Source organism: Watersipora subatra, chromosome 8, assembly GCF_963576615.1.
Source record: "Watersipora subatra chromosome 8, tzWatSuba1.1, whole genome shotgun sequence".
NCBI classification, from domain to species: domain Eukaryota; kingdom Metazoa; phylum Bryozoa; class Gymnolaemata; order Cheilostomatida; family Watersiporidae; genus Watersipora; species Watersipora subatra.
In genome coordinates, this window is record NC_088715.1 from 39,654,933 (window position 1) to 39,669,717 (window position 14,785).

General features: G+C 36.0%; 1 protein-coding gene across 1 annotated transcript in view; it reads right to left on the reverse strand.

The window, feature by feature from the left end:
• Positions 1 to 1,803: 1,803 nt before the first annotated feature.
• LOC137401531 (protein N-lysine methyltransferase METTL21D-like) overlaps positions 1,804 to 14,785 on the reverse strand; it is a 36,106-nt gene continuing 23,124 nt past the window's right edge. The window contains exons 2-5 of the mRNA XM_068087931.1: positions 6,509 to 6,876; positions 4,612 to 4,795; positions 4,245 to 4,364; positions 1,804 to 4,115 (exon numbers count right to left, since the gene is read on the reverse strand). Of these exons, the coding sequence (XP_067944032.1) occupies positions 3,993 to 4,115; positions 4,245 to 4,364; positions 4,612 to 4,795; positions 6,509 to 6,861 (780 nt within the window). The 5' untranslated portion in view covers positions 6,862 to 6,876 and the 3' untranslated portion in view covers positions 1,804 to 3,992. The remainder of the gene's footprint in view (positions 4,116 to 4,244; positions 4,365 to 4,611; positions 4,796 to 6,508; positions 6,877 to 14,785) is intronic.

Here is a 14,785-nt window from a genome sequence, read left to right on the forward strand (position 1 = left end):
AAAAGTATTAATATTAAAAATGATTAAAGGAGATGCAAATGAAGGCAGGATTTTATCAGCCACAGCACTGATTTGCTTTTATTCTATAGAATAACCGAGAATTTCAGCTGTCCATATTTGCGCGATAGTTCAATATGTAAGGTTCAATATGTAAGGTTTGACCGGTACATCAGCTGCTCTAAGTAATCACAAACAATTATTTTTGTATGTTATCAAATGACTGCTCAATCAACCTCATTCCAAAATCTTAGAATTATTGCGTATATATATACAATAATTCTAAGATTATGGATTCCAAGAGAAATAGTATGTATACTACTTCTCTGTGTTTTATTGGCGCACGTGCCTATCACTCATGGCACACAAGATTGCCAGGGTAGTAGTCTACAACAATGACTGCTTCACAAAACAGTGCTAACTGATTATTTCACCTGAACATTTCCTAAAGGACCTTCAGAGTGAATGGATGACGCTTTATGATTCACACAACTTGGCAGACGTGATCAAGTGAAATGTTGGTTTGCTCTAGAGAAGGTGGAATAGACTTTGTCAAATGTTGGATGCTCGGCAGTACAAACATTACAATTGTACTGCTGCAATCAAGCAATGGCAGGCTTCATATCTATCCTCTCTGGATGGCATCACCTGAGAGTATATGCCAACACTATTCTTATTTGCTGAGACTGTTTTTATTCAACAGGGTTAACCAATCAACAGCTTAGCGATCAACGGGTAATTCACATTGAAGACAAGAAAAGCGCAAATCTATAAGCAAGACTTTTGTAAAACTGAAATATGTTACAAAAAGGTTGAAGTATAGAATTCTTGCGAATGTCTATTTTAGATTGCTGAAGGTTGCTTGTTTCACAGTTAGAAACCTACATCAATGGAAGAGCTAGCCCAAGAGTATCTATGCTTAATAAAAGCTCACTGCTTAAATCTCGGCTTTCCGAAAGAGCACGGTATAATTCAAGGCTTTCTAAAAGCAAACCGTATAAATTCCAGCTTTTTAAAAGCCTAGCTCATAAATCCCTGCTTTCAAAAATCCCACCATATAAATATCTGCATCTCCAACGGGGTGGTTGTCAGAGAGTATTTTGTCATTCATTCTCTTCGGTTTGCAACCTTTCTAACTGCGCCGTAATGGATATCGGTGAAGTGACTCGACCAAAAGTGAGAAACGTGCTCAAAAAAGATTGCAAGTTGGAACTCATTAGCAAAGCTACGCAGCGCTGCCAGTCTTGGAGTTGTGATGATGTCACAAAGTGGATGGTGAATAATGGATTGGTACATTATGCGGCCAGGTAATGCTTTGAAATATTTCAAACTTTGCAGTTTCCAACCGGTTTGTTCGATTATTTATAGTGCCTCTGGATGATTTTGTAGCTGGAGAGAGATGAATGGTGATGGGCTATGCGACCTAATACGGCTGCACTATGCATCTCCGCATGATTACTATAGCAGGCTAATAGGTGAAGGAATGCACATGGCCGAACTGTTACGGCTGAGCACTGCAATCGAGTGCCTAGCTGCTGCTGACAATTGAATGCTTCGCCATAATCCATCTTGTTAGATGATAGGAGAAGAAAACATAGCTTTAATCTATTTCTTTCAATATTGAACCAATTGACGTCAGGAAAATATCAACAATGCTTAAACAACACGTAATATCCAATATTATCTTTCGGAAGGGTTTATTTAACGCAATCCAATAACATCGGTCTATTGCTTGATTTTTTATTTTATACTAAATTTTATACAACATTTTAAGATAAAAACTATTAACAAAAGAAAGGTCGCATTATTTGTGTTCCGGAGTGAGTTTCCACATCTGCAAATTGTTGACCACACTTAAGCATAAATGTATAGTGGGGAACATGTATGGTCAGATGCATTTAGAAAAGTTGAGGGCACACTACTAGTAGGGAACATGTATGATCAGATGCATCCAGCAGAGTTGAGAGCACACTACCAGTAGGGAACATGTATGATCAGATGCGTCTAGCAGAGTTGAGAGCGCACTACTAGTAGGGAACGTGTATGATCAGATGCATCTAGCAGAGATGAGAGCGCACTACTAGTAGGGAACGTGTATGATCAGATGCATCTAGCAGAGTTGAGAACACACTACTAGTAGGGTACATGTATGGCCAGATGCATCTAGAAGAGATGAGAGCACTCTACTAGTAGGGAACATGTATGATCAGATGCATCTAACACAGTTTAGAGAACACTACTAGTAGGGAACATGTATGGCCAGATGCATCTAGCAGAGTTGAGAGCACTCTACTAGTAGGGAACATATATGATCAGATGCATCTAGCAGAGTTGGGAGCACACTACTAGTAGGGAACATGTATGATCAGATGCATCTAACAGAGTTTAGAGAACACTACTAGTAGGGAACATGTATGATCAGATGCCTCTAGCAGAGTTGAGAGCACATTACTAGTAGGGAACATATATGATCAGATGCATCTAACAGAGTTGAGAGCACATTACTAGTAGGGAACATATATGATCAGATGCCTCTAACAGAGTTGAGAACACACTACTAGTAGGGAACATGTATGGCCAAATGCATCTAGCAGAGTTGAGAGCACTCTACTAGTAGGGAACGTGTATGATCAGATGCATCTAGCAGAGTTGAGAGCACACTACTAGTAGGGAACATATATAATCACATGCATCTAACAGAGTTAAGAGCACATTACTAGTAGGGAACATATATGATCAGATGCCTCTAACAGAGTTGAGAACACACTACTAGTAGGGAACATGTATGGCCAAATGCATCTAGCAGAGTTGAGAGCACTCTACTAGTAGGGAACATGTATGATCAGATGCATCTAGCAGAGTTGAGAGCACACTACCAGTAGGGAACATGTATGATCAGATGCGTCTAGCAGAGTTGAGAGCGCACTACTAGTAGGGAACGTGTATGATCAGATGCATCTAGCAGAGTTGAGAACACACTACTAGTAGGGAACATGTATGATCAGATGCATCTAGCAGAGTTGAGAGCACACTACCAGTAGGGAACATGTATGATCAGATGCGTCTAGCAGAGATGAGAGCGCACTACTAGTAGGGAACGTGTATGATCAGATGCATCTAGCAGAGTTGAGAACACACTACTAGTAGGGAACATGTATGATCAGATGCATCTAGCAGAGTTGAGAGCACACTACCAGTAGGGAACATGTATGATCAGATGCGTCTAGCAGAGATGAGAGCGCACTACTAGTAGGGAACGTGTATGATCAGATGCGTCTAGCAGAGTTGAAAGCACTCCACTAGTAGGGAACATGTATGATCAGATGCATTTAACAGAGTTGAGAGCACACTACTAGTAGGGAACATGTATGATCAGATGCATCTAGCAGAGTTGAGAGCACACTACTAGTAGGGAACATATATAATCACATGCATCTAACAGAGTTAAGAGCACACTACTAGTAGGGAACATATATGATCACATGCATCTAACAGAGTTAAGAGCACACTAATAGTAGGGAACATATATGGTCAGATGCATCTAACAGAGTTAAGAGCACACTACTTGTAGGGAACATATATGGTCAGATGCATCTAACAGAGTTGAGAGCACTACTAGTAGGGAACATACATTATATGGTCAGATGGGTCTAGAAAAAGGTCCTCACTAACAATATTACAGTCAGTCACATGATAAATATCGTAACTAACACCACTTGACAATAACCTGACAGATCTTAAGAATAACATAGGAGGTGTTGGTTGGATTAAAACTACCCAAACCTTTGAAAAGTCATGCAATGAGGATGGCTTTTAAAAAGCCACAAGACGTGCCACACTGACTTAACCAAGCATAATAATAAGGCATGATTTTTGTCGCAGATTAGAGTGTAAAGAACTCTGACACTTCTTTGTGAAGTCATATCTAGCGACAAATCTGTATTTACTAATGGATAGCAAAGATGGGAAACTTCAGTACAATTGAAAGTTATAGTTCACGGATGCCCGACTTCTTCAAGTTTAGGTAGCAGAATATTTATATGAATGTCCTCGCTGCTAAATGTGGGGTGCTGCAAATGGACTGGCACAGAAACTATGCTGAAATGCTCTGCAACCTCCTACAATAATAATCGGACAGATATCACCGAATGATGGAAATCAATAATATACATGTACATGCGTGTATAGTGCATGATAAAGTTATATAAAAGGTACAGAGCAGAGGCCATTACCTTCTATAAACTCACTTTAAAAAACTGTTTTTGTAGAGCAGGCTTATTGTCAGTTGTCCTCTCTTCATGACAGCATAATATAATAGTATCAGGCTTGGATAGGTCGACCATAGAATTTACGAGTGGAGTCAGTGCCTATTACAATAATAGCTACATCAATATGAATGGAGCTTATTCTTCCGCGATTGCTTGAAGAAATATTTCTTTCAAAGCAATGTTTTTGCGAACAGACAACGAATATACTACATGCAAAAATTGCAAAACTGGCTAACTTATTCAATTTGTAGTCAATATCTTAGCAACAACACAGTGAAATGATTTGTAACAAAACCCTTTGGTGAAACTTTTTAAATAGACAAGTGAACGTTATCCCACCAAGTACCTGTTCATAATATATGCAGTCAGAAAGTAAAATAAGATCTGTTTTCATCTTAGCCTGTGTACCCCAAACCAGAGCAGAGACATCACATCTACCATTTCTTTCCAAAATCAATGCATTGTTCTTTCTCACATTGTGTTTCATAAGTTCCACAAATTCTGGGAGGTCAGTTACAGTTACTTGGGCTCTACAAATAGCAGTGAACATATACGCTAATGGAACAAATTAGCCAATAGGAATCGTTTCCTTATGACTGATTATGATTATTATTATTAACCAAGTCACATGACCAATATGATTAATACATGCAGTAAAGTCAGTCATATGATGAATATCCTTACTAACAACAGTAAAGTCAGTCACATGATTAATATCCTCACTAACAACAGTATAGTCAGTAACATGATTAATATCCTCACTAACAACAGTATAGTCAGTGACATGATTAATATCCTTACTAACAACAGTATAGTCAGTAACATGATGAATATCCTTACTAACAACAGTATAGTCAGTCACATGATTAATATCCTTACTAACAACAGTATAGTCAGTCACATGATGAATATCCTTACTAACAACAGTATAGTCAGTCACATGATGAATATCCTTACTAACAACAGGATAGTCAGTCACATGATGAATATCCTTACTAACAACAGTATAGTCGGTCACATGATTAATATCCTTACTAACAACAGTATAGTCAGTCACATGATGAATATCCTTACTAACAACAGGATAGTCAGTCACATGATGAATATCCTTACTAACAACAGTATAGTCGGTCACATGATTAATATCCTTACTAACAACAGTATAGTCAGTAACGTGATGAATATCCTTGCTAACAACAGTATAGTCAGTAACGTGATGAATATCCTTACTAACAACAGTATAATCAGTCACATGATTAATATCCTTACTAACAACAGTATAGTCAGTCACATGATTAATATTCTCACTAACAACAGTATAGTCAGTCACATGATTAATATCCTCACTAACAACAGTATAGTCAGTGACATGATTAATATCCTTACTAACAACAGTATAGTCAGTCACATGATTAATATCCTTACTAACAACAGTATAGTCAGTCACATGATGAATATCCTTACTAACAACAGAATAGTCAGTCACATGATTAATATCCTCACTAACAATGGTATAGTCAGTCACATGATGAATATCCTTACTAACAACAGTATAGTCAGTAACGTGATGAATATCCTTACTAACAACAGTATAGTCAGTCACATGATGAATATCCTTACTAACAACAGTATAGTCAGTAACATGATTACATGAAAGCCAGTAACAAAGCAATCACCACCTTCAAAGTGCTAAATAGAGTTGTCTGTGAGCTTGTAGGTTTTTTCACTTACCGGCATAAACAAAGTAAGAGACAGGAAGACTAGCTTTGAAGAGAGAATTGCATTAGAACCTCACCAAGTAGTATTAGACCCCATATTATAAAATATTTCACCATAACACTTCCGGTTACTGCCGCATAAATTGATCTTGTTATAATTATTATATACCTATAGTTATTTAACTTGTTAATTATTATATAACTATAACAAGTTTTGTCATAAACAAGGGTCACACTTAAGAATCTCCGTCACTATGAAATGAAGAATAGCAGGAATCTCACAGATTAACTCGGGAGCATTTTTGCTAATCTTACACTGACAGGCATGAACTAGGGCTATTGATGAGTACTGGGAAAGGCTGGTCTGTGAACTAGGGCTACTCATGAGTACTGGGAAAGGCTGGTCTGTGAACTAGGGCTACTGATGAGTACTGGGAAAGGCTGGTCTGTGAACTAGGGCTACTGATGAGTACTGGGAAAGGCTGGTTTGTGAACTGGTAAACACAAGAGAGTAATAGAACCTACCCAAGAGCAGCTGCAATAATACCAACATATCCAGTGCCTGATCCCAACTCAATGGCCTGGATTGCACGATTACTCTGTATTTTCTCATATAACAATTCAACAGCTTGTATGGCCTTCACATCGGCGGAGTTCACGGACTGGTCAGAAGTCTTAGCCTGTCTCGAGCCATAAGATATTATATGCTCATAGAACTTGGCCAAGACTATTGCCGCATCCCAAACTACGCATCCAACATCCCCGACTTCGGATTGGTAGATGGAAATACTTCGGCCATCATCTAGTTGAGTCACTCGAGTGTATAATCTATCAACCTGAAAGCTAGGCTCCTTGACCTCAACACTTTCCTTTGACATCTGCCAGCAACGTACCTATATGATAACAGATTTTAAAACTTTCATTAAATTGAAATTCATGCATTGAAAAACTATTAATACCGAAAATGAAGGAGAGGCATAGGCCTTGTTGAACAGTTGAAATCGCCAAAATTCCTTTATTGTATTGAGCCACAACAAAAAGGTTATTTCAACTCTCAATCAGTTGGTTTTCCATAATTGGGCCATTATTACCTTCAAAAAAGCATAACGGCCAGGTCCTAAAATTCAACATGGCAGAACCAACAAGAAACTAAATGCAAGAAACAACCATGCTTGCTGTATAATGCAGGCTAAACCCTTTTGAAAGTGTACAACCTAAAATACATAATAAATCAAATAAAGAGTAAAAGGTAAAAAACCCTAAAAAAGTCAAATATACAATATTTTAATAGTAGAGCTATTGAACTAAGGAATAGGTATGACATTAAAGGATATACATGTACCTTATTAAGAAGAATTTACCTTAATAGGAACAATATACCTAATTGGGAAAAATATACTTTATTAGAAAGGATATATGTTATTAGAAACGATATACCTTATTAGGAAAGATATACCTTATTAGCAAGGATATACATTACTAAGCAAGACATACCTTATTACGAAGCATATACCTTATTAAAAATCATATACCTTATTAGAAAGGATATATCTTATTAGGGAGAATATACCTTATAAGGAAGCATACACCTTATTAAAAATCATACACCTTATTAAAAAGGATATAGGCCTACCATATTAGGGAAGATATACATTATTAGGAAGCCTATACCTTTTTAAAAAGAATATAGGCCTACGTTGTCAGGTGTGTTTTTGATGAGCTACAGAAATAAAATGAACTCAAAACTGATATAGACATGTTGAACCGTTTATTTTTCAAGACTTACATTCACATAATAGCACAATCTGAATAAACTTAGTAAAATTCTCCTGTCCATCTTGCTGAGAAACAAACAAGGCTGAATCTAGCACATTTTAACTAAATATGGTATCTAAAACCTTAACAAAAGAATTTGCTAGACCAGTAATAACACTGCACGATCATCCACAAACTAAATTTAAAAGGCTGTAATCCCAGCTGTCAGAACAAGAATTATGTACTTTTTTGACAGAAAACTGACTAATGGAGGATGTACTTTGATGACTAAATTGTGGTCTAATGTTACATTGCATATTGTAGGGTAATGGTACACTGTATATTGTGGTCTAATAATACATTGCGTATTGTAGTCTAATGGTACATTGTATATTGTGGACTAATGTTACATTGCATATTGCGATCTAATGTTAAATTGCATATTGTGACCTAATGTTACATTGTATATTGTGGTCTAATGCTACATTGCATATTGTGGTCTAATGTTACATTGTATATTGGGGTCTAATTTTACATTGCATATTGTGGTCTAATGTTAAATTGCATATTGTGGACTAATGTTACATTGCATACAGTGATCTAATGTTACATTGCATATTGTAGTCTAATGTTACATTGTATATTTTGGTCTAATGTTACATTGCACATTGTGGATTAATGTTACATTGTGGCCTAATGTTACACTGCATACAGTGATCTATTGTTACATTGCATATTGTGATCTAATGTTACATTGCATATTGTGATCTAATGTTAAATTGCATATTGTGATCTAATGTTACATTGTATATTGTGGTCTAATGTTACATTGTATATTGTGGTCTAATGTTACATTGCATATTGTAGTCTAATGTTACATTGTATATTTTGGTCTAATGTTACATTGCACATTGTGGATTAATGTTACATTGTGGCCTAATGTTACACTGCATACAGTGATCTATTGTTACATTGCATATTGTGATCTAATGTTACATTGCATATTGTGATCTAATGTTAAATTGCATATTGTGATCTAATGTTACATTGTATATTGTGGTCTAATGTTACATTGTATATTGTGGTCTAATGTTACATTGCATATTGTGGTCTAATGTTACATTGCATATTGTGGTCTAATGTTAAATTGCATATTGTGGACTAATGTTACATTACATACAGTGATCTAATGTTACATTGTATATTGTAGTCTAATGTTACATTGCGTATTGTGGACTAATGTTACATTGCATACTGTGGACTAATGCTACATTGTATATTGTGGACTAATGTCACATTGTACATTGTGGTCTAATGTTACATTGCGTATTGTGGTCTAATGTTACATTGCATATTGTGGTCTAATGTTACATTGCCTATTGTGGACTAATGTTACAATGTACATCGTTGTCTAATGTTACATTGCGTATTGTGGACTAATGTTACATTGTATATTGTGGACTAATGTTACATTGCGTATTGTGATCTAATCATACATTGCATAGTGTGGTCTAAAAATTTGCTGCCAAGATATGTATCGTATGTATTCTGAATATTAAACCTTAATAACTTTATACTGAGAAGTAGTATAAAATATGACAAATTTTTTATTGCTATTCAGCAAACTGCAAACACAAATAAAGAGAGAACTAAAATTAGCATGTTTATAAAAGTTCTAGACCTGCCAGAAATCGACTTCTTTTTAATACTTTTTCTTTAATTTGACAATAATAAAGTTGTAGTCCGTTGAGCTTAATGCGTGTCACTGACAACGGTTTGTATGATGAACCAAATCTTTTGAAAAGTGTTGATCAAGAAGCGATTACAGTCAAAGCAACAATTACATAATATATTTTATGAAACATACCTTTTGAAAGCAGTCACAATAAACTTTGCAAACTGTTTAAGAATATTTATGAAAATTTACGAAACGAGCTTTGCAAAAGGTCCATTTGCTTTCATAAAGAAAAGATTCAGGTGCATGGATAGGCTTCCAGTGGAAGATTTCAACAGCAAAATAGAAAAAAATTACCCGAAAAGTCCTAGAAATTCATTACTTTGATGATTTGCCAAATTTTTTTCTCAAAGATCCTTAAGCTAAACTGTTAAATAACATTTCACTGAACCAATTACTGTAAAGCCTCTATTTGAATGCCATGGAGCTCTATTTTTTAACCCTTCGTCTATAGTGGCAGTTAATGTTCAAATAGAGGCTTGCGGTGTATTTTTCAAATGGCTTGTCAGAATTTTGGGGAAGATAAAGTTGGCCCTATTACGGGCGAAGCGAATGTCGCCGATATTTTGCCTTTATTTCCGGAGGAGCAATATTAAACTTTTTGGATGCAATAAATCTGCTAACTTCTCTCCAACTTGTCAAATATCTTTTAATAAATATGCATTGTAAAACTGAGAAATATCTCTACCAGCTGATATCTATTGCTTGCAATTGACCTGCGTTGATATTATAGCCTGTGTCCTTCTTTGCAATTTATTGGCACTTTTAATTTTTAATTCATTCTAAATTTGAAGACATAGTTCTATTTTATATTTCTATTTAACAATGTTGCATAAAAGCTCATTGCACTCACTGATATGTTTGCTACAGTTTACAGCCAAAACTAGTTTTTCAAATAAAGGCTGTGCAATAGAAGAGGAGTTACAAGCGTTGATCAATTGTAAGATCAGATAACCGCAATGATGCTCTCAAATAATATGATATAAATCTGCAAATTTATAAATTATATAATGATAATCTACCGAATTCTACAAATATATATTCATAAACAAGTGACACTTATATGACATGCAAAAACAAAAATTAACGTTTTTAAAACAAACATATTTGCATCGTTTGCTCAGATAGCTGCATTCTGATTGTTGCTTTCGATGGAACGAGCTTTTTGTGGTTGTCCAATACTTTCCAATATGTTTTCAGACCTCAACTCTTTTTCTGCACTGCTGAAGTAGTCGATATTAGCGTCCAAACAGTTTTTGTGACAAAGCAATACTTGTGCATTTAGCACAAATGCAACGCGTAAAAGTTTTGCTCCCTAAACATAGCCCTCGGCTCAAAAATTGCAAACCATTTTTTATATATGTACATTGAAGCATTAAGACCGCGTTAAACAGGGAACTACTATTTGCCTGAGACCATTCATGATTATTCTATGGTGTTGCTTTCAAAGTTTTAATGACAAAAAAAGAAAATCACTTAATATTATGGGTTCATAAAGATCATAAATAGTTAAAGTGGCAATCAAATGGAGGTGGAATTTTAATAGAGGATGGTGTTCAATCAAAGGTTTTAAAGTGAGTAACGTTCAGCTGTAATCTCTTGCATGAGTGCTAATGCTGGGCACAGTAAACCAGTCTACTTCATGGGCGTTAGGTTTTAGATCCACCGGTAAGATAGAAATGCTCAAAAATAGAAAACGTAATTTTTGAAAAATCTATAATATAAATACTTCATATCACTTGAACTGCTTTCTAAATTCTCGCAATTATTATACATCTACATCTAAGTAATGCTGGAAAAATAACTTTTTCTGTGCATATCTCAGAGTGTTTGTTTGTACATTTTTTACTAGCTTTATTATTTCACAATCAGCTTGTAGGACCGCTTGGTAACTATCTAGCAGCAACCTGTGCGTCATATTGCAAGTCAGTGTAAGGAAAAAGCTGAATAGAGCAAAGTGTGTTAAACCACCAGGATACATGACCAAACATGGACGCGGCAGGAGCAATAACATGACAAATGCGGCTAATGAAGACTAACCGTAAGATGTCATTGATCAAGGAAAAACTGTAGGATGTAGTAAGTGTACAAGAGGTGAGCCCTAGTGTGACAGGCAAAAATAAACAGGTAAAGAGAAGCAGGAATAGCTTCTCCGAATTTGCCCTTAAATGAAAGAAGACAATTATCTGCGTGCATTGAGCTAGTAGCAAATATGTTTACAACCCATCTTGAAAAAAGCTTTGCTTTGTAAAAGCTCTATTTCTTACCAATATTTCTTCTCAGCAATGACCAATAATGTGAGAGACAACGCAGCTACAGAGGTTTGAATAATCTGCAATCAATGAACTTTGGGTGATTTTTTATTGAGTTACTATAATACTACTGACAGAGATTATTTTTATTTTAGCAGTAATAATAATAATAATGCCATAAGCTGTAATAATGTTGATGATTTGTCAGACTTGGACATGCTTGCAGACATAATAAAAATAGCCAAAAAATTTTTGAGCTCATTCTGTAACATATTTGCAACAGTGTTTATGGCATCAAGTGATGTAGTTTTATGCTGATTGTTTTGGTATCAAAATTTTCTATAGACCATTTCATTCAAAAGTTATGACAGTTATGGAGAAAATGAGTCTGTGTGGGAGTAGAGTCGAGCAAAGCAATGTGTGCAAAACCAACCAGCACATGTATATGTCTTTCCTTACACATCGTGCATACTTGTACAGTAGATTGTATATACAACACTGAAATCCACAAAAGATTAATGAAAACTGAATGACAAAGCATAACCAGGGTGAGAATAAAAGAGGTAAAATCAAAGCTAAATATTATTGAGCCAACCAGTTTTAGGATGCAAAATGTTGGTAAGCGTTTAGTGGTGATTATCTGTTGATGAAACATAAGAACTAGTCAAATTTTCATATCAATAGACTGTGCACTCTGCATTCATGCTTTAGCGACGAGAATGACAGTGTACATCTATACGGATACTTATGAACAGCTAAAAGTGGTAACATGTCATATGGATGATCTGTCGCATTCTCTGCCAAGAGAGGGACGAGACCAAATCCTAGTACCAATGGTTCTGCAAACCTTTGAATAAAAAAAGGTTTCAGTTCTAAAAACTAAACTTAAGCCTCTCTTGTAATTAATAAATAAGGCATACAGGCAGACTCTGAAAAGACAGCAGCTATCAGAACTTTTCGGAGCTAGAAAATCGAACTGAGCCCTACCGATCAAATGCTATGGTCAAACAGTTGGTAATTTTGCTTCCAAATATGGCATCTATAAATGCTCCTTTAAATGAGCTATAGTCAAGTGGGGTAAGTGCACCATTGGGGCAAGTGCACCAGCTGTTGATATTTTATCAGCCAATCACTGCATAGCTGTCTCTGAGTTGCAGGACTATTACCCATGATCCACCACAGGAAGCTATAGTCCCTGCATGCTTGATTTCAAATTTTTTGTGAAGTGAGCAACAAAAACGTAAATGCACTATTTAAGTAGTTGGCTTTAAATTCAGAGATGTGTACTGATAATTTTATAACTTTCATTTTAGTGGATATTTGTTTTGGCTAACTATTGAGTGTAACTGGTGTATATCCATAGAATACTTTTTTATTGTTTTAATCCACACAAATAATTTTGTCTTATTTTAACTGGGGTGGTGCACTTGCCCCTGATAATTTTAGAGACAGGGGCAAGTGCACCTATGTAGTGCACATTAGCATTAACCTATGTGCACCTTAACATATAACAGGGGCAGGGCAAGTGCACCACCCAGCACACATGTAGTTCCCCATCAAAAGAGACAGTTCAATCTCATTTCAAGTTCTCCCAATCTCTATAGTCTTTCTTGTTATACTTTTGCATTAGTCTATGTCAAATTTGTGGTTCACTTGATTGAAACTGGTCACTTGAATTGCAATGGTATAGAATTGCTAATTTTTAAAATTTTAATGTTCAATACGATCAATATTTCAGTGGTGCGGTACAAACTCAAAAAAACTTTTTTTTTCCATTTCCATTGAATTTTATATAATTTCAATATCAGCAATTTGGTGCATTTGCCTCTGCTTATCAACCAATGCATAACAATGGCAAAGAAGGCTAGGTGGTGCACTTACCCCTGTATATGGGGTAACTGCACCACCTAGACATACATTTTTTAGCGCTTCATATAAAGCAATGATATTTAATTAACAGTCTTCTAGTGCTAATATTCTTGCTCAGAACATTCTGGAGTTTCACAATGACCAATATTAGACTCAAATGTTCAGTTAAAGCAAAGCAGTAAAACTGCGAAACTGAATTACCCTTTTTTGATGGTGTACTTACCCCACTTGACCCTACTCAAAAAGACATGAATAAATATGGGATGCACTTCATAAATAAGCTCTTCTAAAAAAAAAGATTTATTTCACCTGAGACAATGGCTTATCACGAAGCTAGTAAATCTACTATTGCCACCAACGATGTCAGCTACATTGGCTTTGGAGCAACACTTTTTTTAGACAGGCGAGGATGGCACTTGAACACCTCTTATGTATGCTGCATAGACATTGTTGCTGCATAGACGTTTTAGACAATAAGATGCAATGAATGAGAAAGAGGCATTCAAAGCTGCTTGGGCTAGAAAAAGGTTCAAGCTTTTCATTAGTGGTGCTCAGTTCGTGATTGAGGCTGATCACAAGCTATTGGTAACTCAGCTGACTGAACGATCTTAATTAAGTGCTCGACAGAATCTTGATTGATCGACAGAATCTTGTGCAGGCAGAGACTGATGAGGCTTGAATTGTAAATGAAATATGTTCCAAGCTCTTAAAACGGCATCGCAGATGCTTTTGCAAAATAGTCAGCTAGTGAGGTGACAAGTAATGATATGGAATATATTGAGTCAAAATTTTTAACAATTTTTCTAATTGATTCAGTCCTTACACAGTTGGAGCGGGCTCATAGACGAGATTCGGTCTGCCAGCAGGTGCAGACTATTTTAATAATGGTAAGAACTAAGTAGGTAAGTAACTATGGTAAGTAACTACGGTGCTGGCTGATTATTGTAATAATTAGTTATGGTAATAATTGATGGTCTGCCTTTCGGTGTGAGGCTAATACAGCCATACTTTACTTACTGTACTGAGATGAGTATTACCACTGTCAGTGAAGGACTGCATATGTATGACTCAATGGTAGTGCCAGCTGTCTATTATACATTCGGTCTGCCAGCAGGTGCAGTCTATTTTAATAATGGTATGAACTAAGTAGGTAAGTAACTATGGTAAGTAACTACGGCGCTGGCTGATTGT